The sequence below is a fragment of the Giraffa tippelskirchi genome, chromosome 7, assembly GCF_054371585.1.
Source record: "Giraffa tippelskirchi isolate mGirTip1 chromosome 7, T2T-mGirTip1v1.2.pri, whole genome shotgun sequence".
Taxonomy (NCBI): Eukaryota; Metazoa; Chordata; class Mammalia; order Artiodactyla; family Giraffidae; genus Giraffa; species Giraffa tippelskirchi.
The window spans coordinates 133,743,618-133,765,918 of record NC_137281.1 but is presented as its reverse complement, the minus strand read 5'-3'; the positions used below and the strand labels follow the sequence as shown (position 1 = coordinate 133,765,918).

At 34.8% G+C, this 22,301-nt stretch overlaps 1 protein-coding gene across 2 annotated transcripts in view; it reads right to left on the bottom strand.

Moving 5' to 3' along the window:
• The window catches only part of SLC38A6 (solute carrier family 38 member 6), an 80,097-nt gene that overhangs the window by 24,186 nt on the left and 33,610 nt on the right, over window positions 1-22,301 (bottom strand). For both annotated transcript variants that reach the window (XR_014059379.1, XM_081509789.1), the window contains exons 6-8: window positions 17,175-17,253; window positions 4,770-4,852; window positions 4,239-4,297 (exon numbers count right to left, since the gene is read on the bottom strand). Coding sequence is in view for 1 of the 2 variants with exons in the window: in XM_081509789.1 (XP_081365915.1) it covers window positions 4,239-4,297; window positions 4,770-4,852; window positions 17,175-17,253 (221 nt within the window). In the remaining variant the exon portion in view is untranslated. The remainder of the gene's footprint in view (window positions 1-4,238; window positions 4,298-4,769; window positions 4,853-17,174; window positions 17,254-22,301) is intronic.

The window sequence follows — 22,301 nt, the reverse complement described above, 5'->3', positions numbered from 1 at the left end:
ATGAGGCTGTAGGTGTCAGAGATGTGATTCCTCTGATGGATCTGAGCAAAGTAAATTGAAAATCTTCTGTAAAGGATTCACCATTCTAGATGAAATCAAAATATCTGTGATTCACAGGAAGAGGTCAAAATATCAACATTAACAGAAGTTTGGAAGAAGCTGATTCCAACCTTCATGGATGACTCTGATTTCAGCAGAGGAAGTCATTACAGACATGGTGGAAAGAGCAAAAGAACTAGAATTAGAAGTGGAGCCTGAAGATGTGACTGAATTGCTGCAATCTCACATCACAACTGAATGGACTCAGAGTGCTTTTTACGGATGAGAAAAGAAAGTGGTTTCTTGAGATGGCATCTACTCCTGGCGAAGATGCTACGAAGATTGCTGAAATGAATACAAAGGATTTAGAATATTACATAAACTTAATTGATAAAGCTATGGCAGAGTTTGGAAGGACTGACTACAATTTTGAAAGAAGTTCTACTGCAGGTAAAATGCTATCAAACAGAAAAATTATTGCCTGCTACAGAGAAATCATTTATGAAAAGAAGACTCAACGTATGCACCAAACTTCACTGTTATCTTAAGTAATTGCCACAGCCACTCCAACCTTCAGCAACCACCACCCTGAACAAGGGAAGACTTTTCACTAGCTAAAACAGATTACACTTGCTGAAGACTCAGGTGATAGCATTTTCTAGTAATATTGTTTTCTTTCCCATTAAGTTATTGCAAGATATTGAATATAGTTCCCTGTGCTATACAGTCGGTCCCTGTCATTTACCCATCTTATATATAGCAGTGTGTATATGCTAATCCCAAACTCATAATTTATCCCCACCTTCTCTCCCTTTTGGTAATCCTAAATTTGCTTTCTGTATCTGTGAGTCTGTTTCTGTTTTGTAAATAAGTTCATGTGTATCATTTTTTTAGATTTCACATGAAAGTGATAGCATATGATCTTTGTCTTTTTCTGACTTACTTCACTTAGTGTGATAACCTCTAGATTCATCCATGTTGGGGCGAATGCATTATTTCATTCCTTTTTAAGGCTGAGTACTTAAAACATCTACTTCTGCTTTATTGACTACGCCAAGTCTTTGACTGTGTGGATCACAACAAACTGTGGAAAATTCTTCAAGAGATGGGAATACCAGACCACCTGAGAAATCTGTATGCAGGCCAAGAAGCAACAGTTAGAACTGGACATGGAACAACAGACTGGTTCCAAATCGGGAAAGGAGTACATCAAAGCTATAAATTGTCACCCTGCTTATTTAACTTATATGAAGAGTATAACATGAGAAATGTCAGGCTGGATGAAGCACAAGCTGGAATCAAGATTGCCGGGAGAAATATCAATAACCTCAGATATGCAGATGACACCACCCTTATAGCAAAAAGCAAAGAAAAACTAAAGAGCCTCTTCATGAAAGTGAAAGAGGAGAGTGAAAAAGTTGTCTTAAAACTCAACATTCAGAAAACTAAGATCATGGCATCTGGTCCCATCACTTCATGGCAAATAGATGGGGAAACAATGGAAACAGCGAGAGACTTTATTTTTGGGGGCTCCAAAATCACTGCAGATGGTGACTGCAGCCATGAAATTAAAAGCCGCTTGCTCCTTAGAAGAAAAGCTATGACCAAGCTAGACAGCATATTAAAAAGCAGAGACATTACTTTGCTAACAAAGGTCTGTCAAGTCAAAGCTATGGTTTTTCCAGTAGTCATGTATGGATGTGAGAGTTGGACTATAAAAGAAAGCTGAGTGCTGAAGAATCAATGCTTTTGAACTGTGGTGTTGGAGAAGACTCTTGAGAGTCCCTTGGACTGCAAAGAGATCCAACCAGTCCATCCTAAAGGAAATCAGTCCTGATTTTCCAATATTCATTGGAAGGGCTGATGCTGAAGCTGAAACTCCAATACTTTGGCCACCTGATGTGAAGAATGGACTCATTGGAAAAGACACTGATGCTGGGAAAGATTGAAGGCAGGAGGAGAAGGGGATGACAGAAGATGAGATGATTGGATGGCATCACCAACTCAATGGACATGAGTTTGAGTAAGCTCCAGGAGTTGGTGATGGACAGGGAAGCCTGGCATGCTGCAGTCCATGGGGTCGCAGAGAGTCAGACACAACTGAGTGACTTAACTGGCTGACTAAGGCTGAGTAACCAATAAAGTATTTTTAAATTAATGTATGTACATTGTTTTCTTAGACATAATGCTACTGTACATTTAATAGACTACAGTACAGTGTAAAGATAACTTCTGTACATACTCAGAAATGATGTGTGTGACTCGCTTTATTGCAATGGTCCAGAACTGAACCTGCAATATCTCTGAGGTATGCCTACATGCCAATTAAAAGAGAATTAAGAAGGAAGGATATAGTGTGTCTTCACTGCCTCATAGTAGACCAAATTTAAATTGTGCTCAAAGGTAAAAATCTGAGCAGATGGTTTGTAAAGTAGGATAATAAATGCAGAATAAGGGTATTATTTCCATATGACAGCTACAGGAGAAATCTGCATTGAATTAAAGAGTATCTGCCATGACAGAAATGAATACTATGAAAACTACAATAGATGTGTCATATCAATACATTTTACCTGCTTCCAACTGTAGGCTATAAAAACCAAATTACTCCTACCTACGCAACACTTGTGTGGTCAATTATCTGTGAAGAAAATATTCAATGTTATGTATACTGATTCTCTTTAATATCCGTATGTTCATTTGCAAATACAGGTCACTCTTAACTACGTAGATGCTTTTCAACAATCAAATTATGATGGAAATATTTTTTGCTCCCCTCTTAATGTGGTACCTAAGAAGTGTGTTTATGGATGTTAAGTAAACACTGTAGTAATCATTTCAAATATATGTAAGTTAAGTCATCATGCTGCACACCTTAGACTTACACAGCACAGTATGTCAATTATATCTCAATAAGACAGAAAGAAAAAGATCTTATATATTTATAAGATCATAAGTGTATGTTCAATTCACTTATAAGATACAAGTCAGACAATCTGTGGAGGGAGGGCAATGATTCTAATGTTGGTAAGTTCAACAAATGGTTAAATGGAAACACTGTCAAGTATTTTTAGCTTTAAGAGCATTCATTAAATAAATATTCCCGTACACTGAAACCAGGGTCACTTTCACTTCATTTAAATAATCTAAAGTTATTTTATCCTTGCATCCCAGAAAATAGTTTAGGCTAAGTTATATGCATCCTAGATTGTTTTAACAGCTTGGAAATCTGGTTCTATTGTATGGTTTAACTAATGATGTGTTGTCTTGCTCTTTTGGATGGCATGTTTCTTTCATTCATTTCTCAATAACACAGGAGAATTTAAATAAGCTTGTGATTTTAAGAGTTTAATCAAGCCATTTAGGCATGTATTTTGGAAAGTTTAAAATGTTTAATCCTACTTAAGTTTGGACAGATACTGACTGTGGAATAAGTTGCTAAGCAAAAAGAAAAAGGATCTTTCCCCCCAGAATTTCACACAAAGATACAGTCTTTGGAATGTTAAAATCTGTTTTAGAAGAATTAAAAGGAAATCAGAAATTTAAATTCTCTTTTATCTTTATATTAAATTATTTTATAGATAAGTTTACCATCTGAGAGATATTTTCCCTATAATTAAAATGAGCTAATTTTAAAAAATATTCCACATGTGAAAAATAGTATTTCTGTTCAGTCATCTTCATGGCAGCTTTTCCAATGCTTAATAAATCAGATGGGAGAGAATTCAGGCACTCCAATTCTTACTAGATCTCTTCAGTGGGTAAACCCCTGAAGCTCTGGTTTCATTAATGGAACTAAGTTTTAAAATTAAGATGATTAGGATTCAAATTGATTTTACAGCTTAGAACCAGCCTGATTCTTATGCTTGAGAACCCCCAAAACACATACATACATACACAATCTTGTACAGAAATAAATGAATACTTAGACTTACTCCAAGGTTTTAACAGAACTGGTGTGCTCTTCTCTTTAGTTAACCACAAGAGAAACTGAACCTGAAATGCTATTCTTGCTAAGCTTCTTCAAAATAGATACTATGAAGGAAACAGTTTTGCAGAATAAAAGTGCTTTTAATAACACATTGAAATAAAATGGGATACCTCTTCAATAAAAAACAGAGTAAAGAGAAAAAAAGACATTAACACAATGATTTCAATTTTAGTGAGGAGATAAGTAATAGAGTATATTTTAAACTTACCACAAGAGCAAAGAACACCATAAAGAAAAATGATAAACTGCTTGTGTAGCCAAGAAAGCCTGTAAAATAACAGTAAAATAAAAAGCAATTTATAAGGAAAGTGATCCTAACATGCAGCTAAAGCTATACATCTTGGGCATGTTTTTTATTACAGTGGTTGGTATCTGGGGCTTAGGGCTGAGAATAACAACATTCCAACTATCTGTCACAGATCATTTATGTAGCTCTGTACGGCAGACTTGGAACTGGCTTACCACTAATGGCACACTGTAAGGAAAGGCTGCTCTTTAATGTTCCGCTGTAAAGATTTTATTTTAGTGGGGCAGACAAAACACTACTGCAAACCAAGTAATAGGTTAACTAGGCAGGGCTGAAGGCTGAACAACCTAAAATAAATCCAAGTTCAAAATTATTCACAATCACCTTCTGATAAAACTGTGGAACTGTGAAATTTAAAAGCCCCTTAACATTATTTTTTTTCTTTTTCTCTTTTCTTATAAACAAATAATGTTCTCTTCTATAAAGACTTACCTATTTTAGGAAGAAGTGCAAGAGGGAACACAATGCTAACACAAATGATTATTAGTAGTGTGTCTCCATCAAGATACCAAGATCTATGAGAGAAAAAAAGTTCTACTTTAGGTATAGAGCAACTAAAACGACCTTGACATATTTTACAATAAAATAATATATTGAATATATCATAAATATATTTAATATGATAACAAGTTTGAGGGAAAATAAAGATTCATTAAAAGTGGAAAGGAATCATATTTATAGCCATTATACCTGCATGGTAGAATGATGGATAATTTTTCTTCTTATACAGTGGTTTTTACATATTTTTAAATTTTTCAGGAAAGGGCATGAATTACTAGGAGAAAACATATTACATTTTTCATATAAGGGTAATAGAATACTGAATGAGAAAAGGTAGGTAAATGTGTGATGGTGTATTTGATTATCTAAAAAAACCTGGATGCACAGTTTTAAAAAAGTCAGAAAGATATACTTAAAATACCAAAAGCAGATATTTCTATGTAGCAGCACTGAGAAATCATTATTTTGTGTACTGGTGGCATATACATGGTTTTAAAGTTTCAGTATAAAAATACATGTATTAAAGTTTTTAAAAATCAGACTTACTTCCCTAATAATTTAATAGTAAAGACTTTGGTATATAAAAATTAAGCAATTCATAAAACAAGTGCAACTGGTAAATGCACATGAAGAAAAATCCAATTTCTGATGTTAATTTGGGAGAAAATAATAGCAAATGAAGCAACAGACAAACAATTAATCTCAAAAATATACAAGCAACTCCTGCAGCTGAATTCCAGAAAAATAAACGACCCAATCAAAAAATGGGCCAAAGAACTAAACAGACATTTCTCCAAAGAAGACATACAGATGGCTAACAAACACATGAAAAGATGCTCAACATCACTCATTATTAGAGAAATGCAAATCAAAACCACAATGAGGTATCATTTCACACCAGTCAGAATGGCTGCTATCCAAAAGTCTACAAGCAATAAATGCTGGAGAGGGTGTGGAGAAAAGGGAACCCTCTTACACTGTTGGTGGGAATGCAAACTAGTACAGCCACTATGGAGAACAGTGTGGAGATTCCTTAAAAAACTGGGAATAGAACTGCCATATGACCCAGCAATCCCACTGCTGGGCATATACACCGAGGAAACCAGAATTGAAAGAGACGCATGTACCCCAATGTTCATCGCAGCACTGTTTACAATAGCCAGGACATGGAAGCAACCTAGATGTCCATCAGCAGACGAATGGATAAGGAAGCTGTGGTACATATACACAATGGAATATTACTCAGCCGTTAAAAAAAATACATTTGAATCGGTTCTACTGAGATGGATGAAACTGGAGCCCATTATACAGAGTGAAGTAAGCCAGAAAGAAAAACAACAATACAGTATACTAATGCATATATATGGAATTTGAAAGATGGTAACGATAACCCTATATGCGAGACAGAATAAGAGACACAGATGCATAGAACAATTTTATGGACTCTGAGGGAGAAGGTGAGGGTGGGACGTTCTGGGAGAATAGCATTGAAACATGTATATTATCATATGTGAAATAGAACACCATTCCATGTTCGATGCATGAGACAAGGGCTCAGGGCCGGGGCAATGGGATGACCCAGAGGGATGGGGTGGGGAGGGAGGTGGGTGGGGGGTCCAGGAAGGGGAACACATGTAAACCCATGGCTGATTCATGTCAATGTATGGCAAAAACTATTACAATATTGTAAAGTAATTAGCCCCCAACTAAAATAAATAAATTTATAAAAAAAAAAAAGAAAAAAAAAAGAAAAAAAAAAAGAAAAAAAAAAAGAAATAAGTAATAAGGCTATTGAGATTGAGTAAAAATATTTAAAAAATAATATTCAAAGATGTGAATAATTGGTCCTTCACACATCATTAGTGATCTTGTCAATTAGCACTATCTGCTACTGATAATGTGTGGTAATCTACTCTGAGAGAATCATCTAAGATATAAAGAATTCTATGTGCATGAAGCTGTGAGTATAACATTATTCTAACATTAAAAAGTTGAGGGGAAATCTTATATAACCAACAATAGAAAATGTTTGTCAAAAACAGCATACTCATTGCAATGTTAAACAGCTTTTTTTTTTTAAAAAAAAAAAAGGACAGTTTACTAAAATAGAAAATACTAATGATAAAAATATAAAATAATGATCATTAACTATGTTTTAAAAATGTTTTGGGGGAAAAATTCAAGGGAAATAAAATGATAGCAGGGATTAGGTAAGAGATGGTATCATGTATAATTTTTATTTGCTTTGTCTTCTAAATTTTCTGTAAAGTAGCTATCATTTTTACTCTGAAATATATGGTGTGCACATGCAAAATGGTAACAAAGTAAAATTCATGCTAATATGAGAGCTGGGAGCATCAAAGATAACAGGTATTACTTTTTCAAGTCATTTGTTAGATGTTCTCTGAATTTCCAGTTGACTATAAGGTATCCTTTTACTACCAGATAGCCAAAGTATCCCACTGACATGTTAAATTAAGAAAATGGACAAATTCCTAGAAACATACAGTGTACCAAGACTGAATCATGAAGAACTAAAAAATATAAACAGACCAATAATGAGTAAGGTCACTGCACCAGTAATAAAAAACCTACCAACAACGAAAAGCCCAGGACCAGATGGTTTCACTGGTGAATTCCACCAAACATTTAAAGAAAAACTAATGCCAGTGCTTCTCAAACTCTTTCCAAAAATTGAACAGGAGAGAACAGTTCCAAACTCATTTTATAAGGTCAGCATGCCCTACTACTGAAGCCACATAAGAACATTACAAAAAACAAAACTTACAGACCAATATCCCTGGTGAATATATTATAAAAATTCTCAACAAAATATTAGTAAACCAAATCCAACAGCACATTAAAAGCATCATATATTATGATCAAGTGGGATTTATCCACAGGATGCAAGGATGGATCAACATATGAAAATCAGTAAACATGATAGAGCACATTAACAGAATGAAATAAAAAACACATGGTCAAATATGTTAAAACATATGATAAAAATGTTAAAAAATATGTTTTATAAAAATATGTTAAAAACATATGATTAAAAAAATAGATGCCAAAAAAGCATGTGACAAAACACAATATTCATTCATGATTATAAAAAAAACTTCAACAAATTTAGTACAGAGGGAAAAAATCTCAACATAGGGTCACGTATAACAAGCTCACAGCTAATATCATACTCAACAGTGAAAGGCTTAAAGTTTTTTCCTCTAAGGTCAGGAATGAGACCAGGATGCCTACCCTCACCACTCTTATTCAGCATAGTACTGGAAGTTCAAGCTAAAACAATCAGGCAAGATAAAGAAATAAATGGCATCCAAATTGGATAAGAAGTAAATCTGTCTTTATTTGCAGATATGATCTTATATAGGAAATTCTAAAGACTTCAACCAAAAAAACTGTTAAAGCTAATCAAAAAATATTATAAGGCTAAATGATACATAAACAACACACAGAAATCAGTTGTATTTTTATAAACTAACAAGTATCTGAAAAAGAAATAAAACAATCAGTTCAGTCATTCAGTCGTCTCCAACTCTTTGCGACCCCATGGACAGCAGCATGCCAGGCTTCCCTGTCCATCACCAACTCCCCAAGCTTACTTAAACTCATGTCCATCCAACATGTTGGTGATGCCATCCAACCATCTCATCCTTTGTTGTCCCCTTCTCCTCCACCTTCAATCTTTCCCAGCATCAGGGTCTTTTCCAATGAGTCAGTTCTTCGCATCAGGTAGCCAGAGTACTGGAGTTTCAGCTTCAGCATCAATCCTCCCAAAGAATATTCAGGACTGATTTCCTTTAGGATAGACTGGTTTGATCTCCTTACAATCCAAGGGACTCTCAAGAGTCTTCTCCAACACCACAGTTCAAAAACATCAATTCTTCAGCTCTCAGCTTTCTTTATAGTCCAGCTCTCACATGACTACTGGAAAAACCATAGCCTTGACTTAACGGACCTTGTTGGCAAAGGAATGTCTCCGCTTTTTAATATGCTCTCTAGGTTAGTCATAGCTTTTCTTCTAAGGAGCAAGCGGCTTTTAATTTCATGGCTGCAGTCACCATTTGCAATGATTTTGAAGCCCAAGAAAATAAAGTCTCTCACTGTTTCCATTGTTTCCTCATCTATTTGCCATGAAGTGATGGGACTGAATGCCATGATCTTAGTTTACTAAATGTTGAGTTTTAAGCCAACTTTTTCACTCTCCTCTTTCACTTTCATCAACAGGCTCTTTACTTCTTCTTTGCTTTCTGCCACAAGGGTGGTGTCATCTGCATATCTGAGGTTATTGATATTTCTCCCAGCAATCTTGATTCCAGCCTGTGCTTCATCCAGCCCGACATTTTGCATAATGTACTCTGCACAGAATTTAAATAAGCAGAGTGACAATATGCAGCCTTGAGGTACTCCATTCCCAATTTGGAACCAGTCTGTTGTTCCATGTCCAGTTCCAACTGTTGCTTCTTGGTTTGCATACAAATTTCTCAGGAGGCAGGTCAGGTGGTCTGGTATTCCCATCACTTTCAGAATTTTCCACAGTTTGTTGTGATCCACACAGTCAAAGGCTTTGGTGTAGTCAATAAAGCAGAAATAGATGTTTTTCTGGAACTCTCTTGCTTTTTCGATGACCCAACGGATGTTGGCAATTTGAACTCTGGTTCCTCTGCCTTTTCTAAAACCAGCTTGAACATCTGAAAGTTCATGGTTCATGTACTGTTGAAGCTTGGCTTGAAGAATTTTGAGCATTACTTTGCTAGTGTGAGATAAGTGCAATTGTGTGGTAGTTTGAACATTCTTTGGCATTGCCTTTCTTTGGGATTGGAATGAAAACTGACCTTTTCCAGTCCTGTGGCCACTGCTGAGTTTTCCAAATTTGCTGGCATATTGAGTGCACCACTTTCACAGCATCTTTTAGGATTTGAAATAGCTCAACTGGAATTCCATCACCTCCACTGGCTTTGTTCGTAGTGATGCTTCCTAAAGCCCACATGACTTCCGACTCCAGGATGTCTGGTTCTAGGTAAGTGATCACACCATCGTGGTTATCTGGGTCATGAAGATCTTTTGTGTATAGTTCTTCTGTGTATTCTTGCCACCTCTTCTTAATATCTTCTGCTTCTGTTAGGTCCATACCATTTCTGTCCTTTATTATGCCCATCTTTGCATGAAATATTCCCTTGGTATGTCTAATTTTCTTGAAGAGATCTCTGGTCTTTCCCATTCTATTATTTTCCTCTATTTCTTTGCATTGATCACTGAGGAAGGCTTTCTTATCTCTCCTTGCTATTCTTTGGAACTCTGCATTCAAATGGGTAATATCTTTCCTTTTTCCATTTGCCTTTAGCTTCTCTTCTTTCCTCAGCTATTTGTAAGGCCTCCTCAGACTGCCATTTTGCCTTTTTGCATTTCTTTTTCTTGGGGATGGTCTTGATCACTGCCTCCTGTACAATGTCATGAACCTCTGTCCATAGTTCTTCAGGCACTCTGCCTATCAGATCTAATCCCTTGAATCTATTTGTCACTTCCACTGTATAATTGTAAGTAAGGGATTTGATTTAGGTCATATTTGAATGGTCTAGTGGTTTTCCCTATTTTCTTCAATTTCAGTCTGAATTTTGTAATAAGGAGTTCATGATCTGAGCCACAGTCAACTCCTGGTCTGTATCCCACTCATAATAGCATGAAAGCAATAAAATGCTTGTAAATATTTAACCAAAGAAGTGAAAGACAAATTTAAATGAAAGAAACTGAAGATGCAAACAACTAGAAAGACATCCCCCATCTGTGTTCATGGATCAGAATAATCAATACTGTTACAATGTCCAAACTATCCAAAGCTATCTATAGTCAATGCAATCCCTATCAAATTCCAATGACAGTTTTTTCTCAAAATAGAACAAAAATTCTAAAATTTGTATGGAACTACAAAAAGCTCCAAATAGTCAAAGCGGTCCTGAGAAAGAAAACAAAGTTGACTTCAAAGTATACTGCAAAGCTTTAGTAATCAAAACAGTATAGTACTGGCATATAAAAAGACACATAGTTCAAAAGAACAGACTATAGAACCTAGGTGTACTCTCCCACCCCATACACTCTCAACTAATATTTGAGAAGTGACTCAAGAATATTCAGTGGGAGTCTTTTCAAAAAATTATACTGAGGAAATTGGATAGCCATATACAGAAAAATGAAATCTATCTTACACCACTCACAAAAATTAACTTGAAATAAAGACTTAAATGTAAAACCTGAAACTATAAAATTTATAGAAGAAAACATAAAGAAAAAGCTCCTTGACATTGGTCTTGGCAACAATTTTTTTTTTAATATGACACCAAAAGCACAAGCAACAAAAGAAAAAATAAATGGGACTATATCAAAATGAAAAGTTTTGTACAATAAAAGAAACAATTACCAGAATGAAAAGGCAGTCTGCAGAATGAGAGAAAATATTTCCAAATCTTATATCTGATAAAGGGCTAATATTCAAAATATATAGAGAACTCATACAATTCAACAGCAAAAAATCAAACAAATCCAATTTTAAAATGGGCAAAGGAAAGAAATAGATATTTTTTCCCAAAGAAGATATATGAATGGTTAACAGGTACATGAAAAGACGACCAACATCACTAACCAGGGAAATACAAATCAAAATCACAAGGAAATATCACTTCACACCTGTTAGTATGGATATCATCAAAAAGACAAAAGACAAGTACTGGCAGGGATGTGGAGAAAAAGAAAGATTTGTGCACTTTTGGTGGGAATGTGAATTGGTTCAGCCACTAAGGAAAATAGTAAGTTAGTTCCTCAAAAAATTAAAAGCAGAACTACCACATGATTGATCCAACAATCCCATATCTGGGCATATATTTAAAGAAAATGAAAACAGGATATCAAAAAGATATCTGCACTCCCATGTTTATAGGCTATTATTCACAGTAGCCAAGATACGGAAACAACCTAAGTGTCTCTCAACGGATGAAGGGATAAAGAAAATGTGGTATCACACACACACACACACACACACACACACACACACACACACACACACACACTGGAATATTATTCAGTCATGAGAAAGATATTTTGTCATTTGTGACAACGCTGATGGACACTGAGGACATTATGCTAAGAGAGATAAGTCAGACAGAAAAAGACAAATACTGTATATCATGTATATGTGGAATTTAAGAAACAGAGTAGAATGGTGGTTAGTAGGGGCTGGTAGGTAAGGGAATGGAGGAGATGTTGGTCAAATGGTACAAATTTGCAGTTAGAGGATGAATAAGGTCTAGGAATCTAATACAAAACAATGTGATTATAGTTAACAGAATTATTTTATATACTTGGAAGTTGCTAAGAGACAGAATCTTAAATATTCTCACCACAAAAAAGAAATGATAATTATGTGAGGTAATGGAGGTATCAGCTAAACACTACAGTGGTAATCATACCACAATATATGTGTATCAAATTTATACATTGGATACCTTAAACTTACACTATATATAGTTGACAATGTTATATGTTAACCCCAGTGACTCAGCAGTAAAGAATCCGCTTGCAATGCAGGAGACATGGGTTCGATCCCCGGGTCAGGAAGGTCCCCTGGAGGAGGGCATGGCCACCCACTCCAGTATTCTTGTTAGGAGAATCCCCATGGACAGAGGGGCCTGGCAGGCTGTGGTCCCTGGGGTCGCAAAGAGTAGGACACAACTGAAGCAACTAAGCACCAACACAAGCATTAATATCTCAGTTTTTAAAAAAAATGAAAGAAAAGGTTTTCCTTTAAATCGGCTGTAACCCATGGGTTCTAACACAAACTTTATGATTCACTGTGTCTCTTCTACACCTTAGTTTATGAAGAAATCCTCTTTAATGTACCTTGAAAAGGTACTGTTGGGTGCTGACAACTTCCTCTTTAACAGAACAAGAGAAGGAGCAGCAGCTGAAGCAACACCATGATCACAGCTTGCCCTTCTCCACCCTAACTAGTGTCCTTAGGAAATGCACGTGCCAGACACTAAATCCTGCACACAAGTATTTCTAGCTAATGGGCCTGAAGCTGTGCTCTCTAGCACATGCCCCTCAAGTCCTGGTATGCAGGAGGTTCTAAGGGAGCATGGAGATTACAAATACAACATGACACTTCCTGGCATATTCGTCTTCTAGTCACTCTTGAATATGCATGAAAATGAGAACTTCAAAATATCCCTCACCGAGGAACACCTGGCAACTAAATTTCTAAAGCTGGCAAAAAGCCCAAGGTTCCATGCCTGAAATCTCTTTCCTTCTGTGACCCAAAACAGACTCAGACAGTTGCAGCACCAGGAGAAAAAGGCCCAGAGGCATACCAAAGAAGATTCCATCTGTTAGTTCTGCTGTCCCTCCTGTCACGAAGCAAAAGTTGGGCAAAATCCTATGAACCAAAGATTCTTTTCTCCTGCGTTAAGAATCTTAGGAACACTCTGAAACCCTGCACTCTGTAACATTTACTATTATGCATTGTACTTTATAACTTTACATTATTTCAGATCACAGTTTACTCATGTCCACAGAAGCCACACGACTGCCCAAAGCTTTAGGTCTGAAGATAAGTTCACCTTCTCCCAGTGGTAACTCGGAATCACAGAGTGATGGAATGTTAGAGCTAGAAGGGACCTCAGAAATCATCTGGTTCAACAACTTCATTGTATATGTCTACCAAATCAGCAAAAGGACAATGACGATCTTAGTAACAGAAGCGATGGAAATACTCTCTATTCTTGAATAGTCACTCTGAATTTATGGCCTCATTTTTCTCAAGATTGTGATTTCTTTACGCTCTCCTCTTTACAAGACTACACTTTAAATTTCTGATATTAAAAAGAACTTTTTTTACAAAATATTTCTCTATCCCTAGTTTGGCTACTGATTAATATTAGTCATTTCTTATCTTTATTAAGTTATGTTAACACAGCCAATTATAAATACAATGCTTTTCTTTACCATTTGTCAACAATCAAGGCAATACAGTAATGCACAGTAAAATTAGCTCAAATTTCATGTGCATGTCACAGACAACTGAATTGTATTTGGCAATGGATATTTTCCAAGGAGCAGAAATGACTAAACTTTACAAAATAAAACTCCAGCTTGAGAAATACAAGCCAGTACAAAGAAATTGCAGAAGCACAATTGAAAAATGAAGATTTTAGAAAAATATGCTAACCTTAAAATTTTTCCTAAGTGGGGGAAGGAAAGAGTTATCTAACAGAACCCCTGTTTCCTACTGTGATCTAAATATATGTTCTCTTCAAGCCAAAAGAATTAGAGTAAAAAGTTTTATACTTCCTAGAAAACTCGTGTGATCTATGGATTTAATCCTATATGGTAAAATTGTTCCAAGTATGAAATATATAGATCCCTAGCTGTATTGCAAATGCTTTGGCATGCAGATTTTTTTCCCATATTTTAATGAAAACCAGATTTATTTATAAGTTGCTTTAATTTCATTCTCGAACGGAATGGAACAAGAGTATCATATGTTCTGAATTAGGATCTTACTCACATCCCATATCAATTATGTAACTCAAATGCAAGACAACTTAATTGTGTCAATCATATTCTGCTGACAAGATCATTAAATGTTAACACAGAGCTTCCAAGTTGTAACAGCCATAGATTTTTTTAAAATGTTACTCTATGAAAAATATGGATGCCTCAGAAAAATTTGGTATAAGTATTATAGCTTCTGACTTCCAATAACAATTTTTGAAATTAGAATATTATAAAAGTAGTTTCTTTTTGATAACATCTTTCTTTATAAAGGTTTATTTTTCACAAAGGTACATCAAATCTCACATATAACACAGAACATAAGCACAACTGAAAATTCTTAACTGCAATTTATTGTAACTCAAAACCTAAAAGTATACCAATATTATATTGATCTCACAGAAGAAATATTGCTCTGTAACTCTACCCAGAAATAAACTGTGCTAGGTAGTCAAATCAATTACCATAACATTTATTTCTTAATTATTTCATAGTATTAAACTTTTTTCATAGTATTAAACTGTAAAGATATGATTTATCTGCATTCTAACCAATTAATATAATTAGTCACTTACTAATGCTTTTCAAAACTTTGAAATCCAAAATAAGTGAATATATATTACATTTAAAACAAGATAAGCAATTTTAAAACATCATAACAGATGTTGCAAACTGCTCACAGTATTTTGAAGTATATACAGTTTTAAAAATTCATTTCTGACATAAAAATAACTGATCAATTTTCTACTAATATGAATAAGATAGGAATTACTTTTTATTTATTTCTTTAAACAAATTAGAGAAAATAAGTAAATGACAACTGATTTAAAATGACGCTATGGATCAACCTGGCTAGCTCAGTCGGTAGAGCATGAGACTCTTAAAATGACGCTATGGTAAAATTATCACTTTTAAAGAAAGAAGACCTAAGTTTTAATAGCAATTCTGTCACATACTACCTTAATTATTTCTAAAACTTTATATGTATTTTTGTCCCTCTTCTTTCCGCAAAGACATATGACAAAAAAAAGTAAATAGAAGTCACCAAATTCGGGATCAAGAAAAAGGAGAACACATGTGACAACTATTAAGATTAACACAGTTAATGCAATACATTCAAATTTGACTTTGACCTTTCTGGCAGTTAGAGCAAATAGGGAAAAACCACCTTTATACAGTTATTATTATCGCAATTTCTTTTTAAAAATTGAGTTGTAACTGACATACAACATTATGGAGTTGCTTGATTTCCCACATTTACATTATGCTATCAGCTTACAAAAGCATGTATGTGTATAATATCTTATTTGGTCATCCCAACAACTTTGTTAAGAAGGCAATACCGGTACCACCATTACGCCAGATAAAGAAACCTCAGGCTCAAAATTAAGTTATACGGCCAAAGAAGTTAAATTAATTTCCTGAGATTACTGAATATGAAATGAATAGAACACATGTTTCCTTACTCTTAGCCTAACATTCTTCATTTTACCTCTTATTGCCTTGAGTTTCTTAGCCCTAAATTATAATGGAAATTTATGGCATAGAATTTTTTGAGTAATAGAAGTTGTCCTCATTATTTTTTACAGCAAATGTAAAAGCAAATTTTACATAGGTGTGTCATTTAGCAATTGTTTATCAAAATAAGAGCATAAAACTTAAAACTAGATAAAGCTACAGATAAAACAAGGTAGCTCTAAGTATCAGATGTGACAATGAATATGGAAACTTTGTAAACTGTAAAGTACTACACAAAAGCACATCTTCCAATGATGAAAAATCAGTAAGGACTTCTCCCTACCTTTTTTCCAGTCACATTATCTTGATAGTTCCTATTCAGATCTAAACTATACCATATTTTTCTTATAAATATGTATCTGGAGTTGTCTAAGTAGAATTCTTTCATGGAAGCCAACTTGTAAAAGCTAAAACTCAATCTTGAAAACTTGCCCTGCAATCCAGAACAAGTTGGAACAAAATATTGGAGCAAAACAACCAAATATTTAAATCGAAAAGTCTGAAGGGTTTTGGTGTTGTGATTTAGAAATTATACGAATTAATTTGATGACAATTCAAAGGATTCATTGAGCCCTTTCAAGTTTGTTTTTCTCAAAATTTCATGTTATATATAGTAAGAGGAAAAGTATAATTAATTTGGAGTTTTTTCCTTATAAAAAAGGATGACTTAATAGTCTTTAGAACCCAGTGTTTTTATAAAAAAAAAAAGGAAGGAGAAGGGCAGTATAACATGGTTTAGTATTATATATAATATTGTTAAAAACAGGAAATGAGACAATTTTGTCCCAATAATGCTTTATAACAGGATTTTACACAAGTATGTTGTAACTTTATCACTCTGATTTCTCTTTATCACTGTGGTTTGCTGAAAAGTGACAGCAGAATTATCTGCTCCCCTCCTTTAAGACCTTCACCGTCAGTGCTTTCAGCCTCCCCGCTCCTCCAACCAATCTTTCATATCCAGAAATTTCTCCTCTCCTCTTCTCTAAGAGCTGGCTCATACTTGTCCTGCTCTTTCATGCCCCCACGGAAAGCAAGGACTGACAGTGGCCTGTGAGAGGGTTCACAGCCCAGTGTTCTGCACATAATGGGTTACCACCAGCGGTCTGCAGGGTTTCCTTCTCTACGACTACTGTCTCTGCATAACTTTGTAAGTGTCTTGAGGGCAGGAATTACATTTATCTTATTTTCCACAAGGGCTTAATAGATATTTATTGAATTAATAAACAAATGAATACAATGTGAAATACTTTTTCTTACCCACTGTGGTCTCCAGATAAAAATTCTGAAATAGTAGCAGGAAGTTCTGTTTTAATGATTAAAAGATAAGATGACATAGCTGCAGATAGAATAAAAAGAGTTCCTATTAGAATCCTATAACTTTTAACCATTTACAGAACAATCTTATTTAGAAACACAGATACTGATTTGGGCTATGACAGCATACGGAAGGTTAATTCATACTGCACTGTCCTCAAAGAAAGATACATACCAGGAATGGAGATAAATAAAGATAAATAATTAATATTCTTTGTAGAGAAGAATAATTGGTAAGCTCATTAGGTATCTTTTGTATACATTTCAAGTTCAAGGCAAAAGATTTAGGTAAGAGAAAGGGTCTTGATTATAATCCACTTAGAAACAAAATTTTGCTTGTGTGTGTGCATGCGTACATGGGTGCTCAGTCATATCTGACTCTTTACCACCCCATGGACTGTAGCCCACTGAGCTCCTCTGTCCATGGAAACTTTTCAGGCAAGAATACTGGAGTGGGTTGTTATTTCCTAGTCCAGGGGATCTTCCCATGAAACTAGACAAAAACTCTTAAAGCTATCTCCCAGTATAAGGCATTAGAGATTAGTTTAGCAAAAATTGTTAGAAAAATAAGAGATAAATAAGTATAGCTAATAAATCTGATTATTTGTTCTTCCTTATTAGAGAGAGACCTTCCCCCAGTAGTCTCACTTCTCTTTCTCCGCTACTGTCCTTCCACACACACTTTGGACTCATGCTATTATAAAACAATAGCAGGATGCAATATGAGTTACATTTTAAATTGCTCGCCAAAACACATTAGAAAAGATTCAATTGAAATTATTAAGCACATTAAAGGGATAAAACTTACAATTATTATTCTGTTTTATTAACAGGGCTCCTTTGTATTATGTAAACAAAACCCAAAGTTAGCATTATTTCTCACATTCTATGAGACAGGATCCAAGAAATAACCAGCTTTTACAGCATTTTAATAATGATCCTATTTCTGGTGTAGCTATAAAAAAAAAAAAACCCTCACATCTTATAAACCTTCCATCCCACACTGGGAAATGTTTTCATATGGTTACAGAATAGAGAACTCATTTATATGTAAATACTTGAGCTTAAACTTAAATGCTTAAGTAACGTACAGAAATCCAGATGATTTGGAGTCAGTTTAACAGAGTAATAATCTCTGTTTCCCCTAGAGATTAAGTATATATTTAAAAAGAGCCAATAAGAATATGTCCATGAAGAATAGAGAGCACTCTGTGTGCATGTTAATTTTATTACTTATTTATATTTCAGGAAACATTTCACTTACTCCTTGACCTACAAAAACCAAGAACATAAATGAATGCCAAGTCTGAATGGCAAAAATCTGAGGAAAAACTGATTGAAAAGCTCAAAGAGTTTAAAAAAAAGAATGTATATTTTTCAACCAACAAATTTAAAAGTAGCTGAGCTTCACAATTATTACAGTGCTGCATGACTACTCAACCCTGGGGGGGAAAAGGTTATATACTAGCTTGTGTATAAGTTTATATGAAGATAGGCAATACACATACAAACACATGCTCTTTCACTTTTTTAAAAAAATAAAACAACATGTACCTATGGCAAAGTAAAATTCAGAACAGTTAATGGTCACTTCTCTTCAGTGAAAATACACATATTCACACTTTCCAGTTTATGACTATTTCTTTTTTTCCCAGCAGAAGTACAGCTGTTGAAATAAAGCCTTTTAGTCGGCATAAGTACAGTACGTTTCTTCAAACGCTTTGTTAGTTATGGGACATCACAATTAATTGTATGTGGAGAGATATTCTAAGTCATTCACATTCTTATATGAAAAAATGCTACCAGTTTGGTACAGAACAGAAGGAAGGTTTAGATTAACCTTCTCCACTCAAGAATTTGGGGGTCTTTGTTTGTAATACTTTATCTATTCCAAAGAATCATACACATATGGTGTGATGATGAAAATCATGAACTGAATTTTCTGAAACTGGCCTAGGGCTACTTAAATATATCTTGCAAGGAAAAAAAAAGACAAAAGTACCTTTAAAACAAGGAATGTAGACTTCCTACACAATGTAATTTATTATCTGTCCATCAGTCTTTCTTGCTTGGATTAATCCAATACCACATGCTTTACTAAGGTTTCAGACATTCATCTCTTTCAGTAATTTTCTATTATTTCTTTTAGATCTTTAGCTGTAAAAAGCTTCAATGAATATGAGATCCTATTTCTTCCTAATATACAATCTGTCATTCTTCCCAGAATTTCTATTAGCCCCTGGCTAATCATTTGATCACGTTTATCCTCTGTTGTAGCCTTAACTCTTTGGTTTTCAAATGGGAGTCCTATTTCATTAGATTCCAGTCTGGAGAATCATGTATATTTCAAGAAATATGAACTCATCAAACATATGTTTCTCTCTCAAAAAGAGTCTCAGCATACAAGATATAAATATAACAAAACATGAAAAATATTGCTCCTTTCTTAGAGAATGCTGGTGTTTGTTTTAAGAGCTACAGAACCACAGAGCTCATGTGGGGGAAAAACTCCACTGATGAAACAAAGAAAGATACCACTCTTTTCACTGTATAGATTATTTTTTCCTAACCACAAGTAAACTTGCATGCAAGGACTGGCACCTTAACATATTATAAATATATATTAAGTTAGGAATATATCTTAATTAGATTTACATAAAAAGAATAATCAGCTCAATAAAATAAAGTGGAAACGCTTCAAAAATATAAAATCAATAGAAATGCTTACGTATCCATTATTTTTTTCCAATGGCTTCCCTGATAGCTCAGTTGGTAAAGAATCCGCCTGCAATGCAGGAAGGTTCACTAACTCCAAAAGTTGCCTGCCACACCTTTCATCTCATGTGTTCCATTAATAGCATAAGGAAGTGTTTAAGGACTTATCTTACAGACAGGTCATAAGCAAGAATTTGTACATGATTTTTGCTGACATGGATACACAGCATGGACTCCTAATACGACACACACCATGTTGTCTTCTAAATACTAGCTGGAGCAGGGTCATCCACAAGAGCCATGGTTATAGTTAAGCGGTTCTGGCCTCCATACCGCCAAAGCCAGAATTAGGGCTAGAAAACATACCTTAGTGACAGGTATTCAGCCATTATAAATCATTTAGTTTCACCACATTAACTAAATAGCTATTCTTTTCTCCCTCGTTTTAAACCTAACTAATAGAACTCATTTAATAGAGACTGCCCTAGGAAGGAAATAAAAAATCTGTCAACTTAATCAAAACACAGGAGTTGAAAGTATTTTATACAAACCATGAGGAGAAGCAACTGTACATTAAGAAAAGACTAAAATAGGGTAAAATTTGATTAGGCAATAGCAAGTGGTAAGGTATTAATATTGGTTGATCCAATCATAAAGAGAAACACATGAGTTGGGAGCATGGAGGCTGGGGGGAGAGATGTCAAAAACACAAAAGGGGAAAGTGCTCTGTAAGAGGAGAACTACAAGAAGAGCCAACACTGGGGCCGGGGCTTAGGGTGCCTATTCCAAGTGATTTACAGGTTACTTTCTCCTTTAAATTTATTCCTTTACCACAAACCTGTGAGGCAGATATTCTTTATTTCACAGGTGAGGAAATGGAGACACAGAGGGTTAACTTGCCCAAGGTAGTGATGGTGGAAACAGCCCATCTGGCTTGAGAAATCTACTCTATTAACTGTTACGATATGAGAAAGTGCAGAGAAGCAAAGTGAAGAAGAAATCCACCACAGCAAAGAAAAATAAGAAAGGTCTACCAGAAGGACCGCTCCTCAGAATTATTCTTTTTTCATCACCATTTAAACAATAAATTGCTTCTGAATGCTGAGTTTCACAGTTGCGTTCAAAGAAAACGAAGAATTTCTGTAACACAGAACCTAAGTTAGAAGCGCTAAAAACACTTTAAATGTTTGTTTCGCTTTGACCTGTATTTTCATTTCGCTTTTATAGCTGGTTTGGTAAAGTGATTAGTCAACATGCCTCAGACAAGCTAAAGAATCTCATGATAGGACTCTACTGGATTTACCACGATGATTCTATTGTATCTACAGCTATTACTGTAGTTCAGAAGAGAAAATCTCCTATTCTCACATATCTGAGATATTAACACTAGCATGAAATTGAAAACAAAAAAATAACAAAAATCAATCCCTCTTCCCACAAACCCTGTTCTCTCATAGGCTACTTTTCCCAGCACTCCTCAAAAAAAAAACAAAAGAAAGAAGACAAATTGGAGTTTGGAGATTTCAATTGGAGTTTGGACCTAAGAAACCATTAGTTTACAAAAATAATGATCCTTTTTGTTAAACATTTAAAATACACGTATGAAGGTTAGATTGCACAGCTCTATTTTTAAGACAGAATTAGGTTTTTCAGCACTTGGAAAACGTTCAGCAACTTCTTCAAGGATTAGTCAGCCAGTTCTACACAGATGAACTGCAAGAGGAAAATAACAAGTTTGCCTTTCCTTCTAAAAGAGATTCAATTTTACTTCAAACATGTTTTCAGTCATGGATAGCAACTGGTTTATTCTATTCAATGTGTCTTATTAACCTGGCGTTCCTACTAAATGTCCAAATGCCACTGAAACGCTATCTCTGCTCAACACAGGGCACAACAGAATCTCTCTTTTTTAAAAAGGATTTAAAAAAAAAAATTGAAAACAAGGTCATTTCCCTACTTTGTGTACAAATGGAAATCAAAAATATATGGAGGAACCCTTCCCTTTCATAACCCTAGGAAAATATACATCTTTGTTTTATCATCTATCAAGATCTTAAACTTGAATAAAAACTGCCCAGAATATTTACTGTCCTGAAAGCCCTATAATTAAACTTTAGTAAAACTTTTTATTAAGAAATACATTATTTTCAAAAACATTTTTAAAGTGACATTAACCAGTAAATTTTGTCAAAGGATGGACTTTTGAGAAAGATTCCCCCTCCAAATTTCCTCTATTTCTCCTACTCTAAGACAGAGCTTTCCAGAATTTCTGGACAATACTATTCAGGCCTCAAAAAAGACTACAGATGAGCTGACCAGCAGATGGCATTGTAACAGCACGCCCAATCCCTGTTT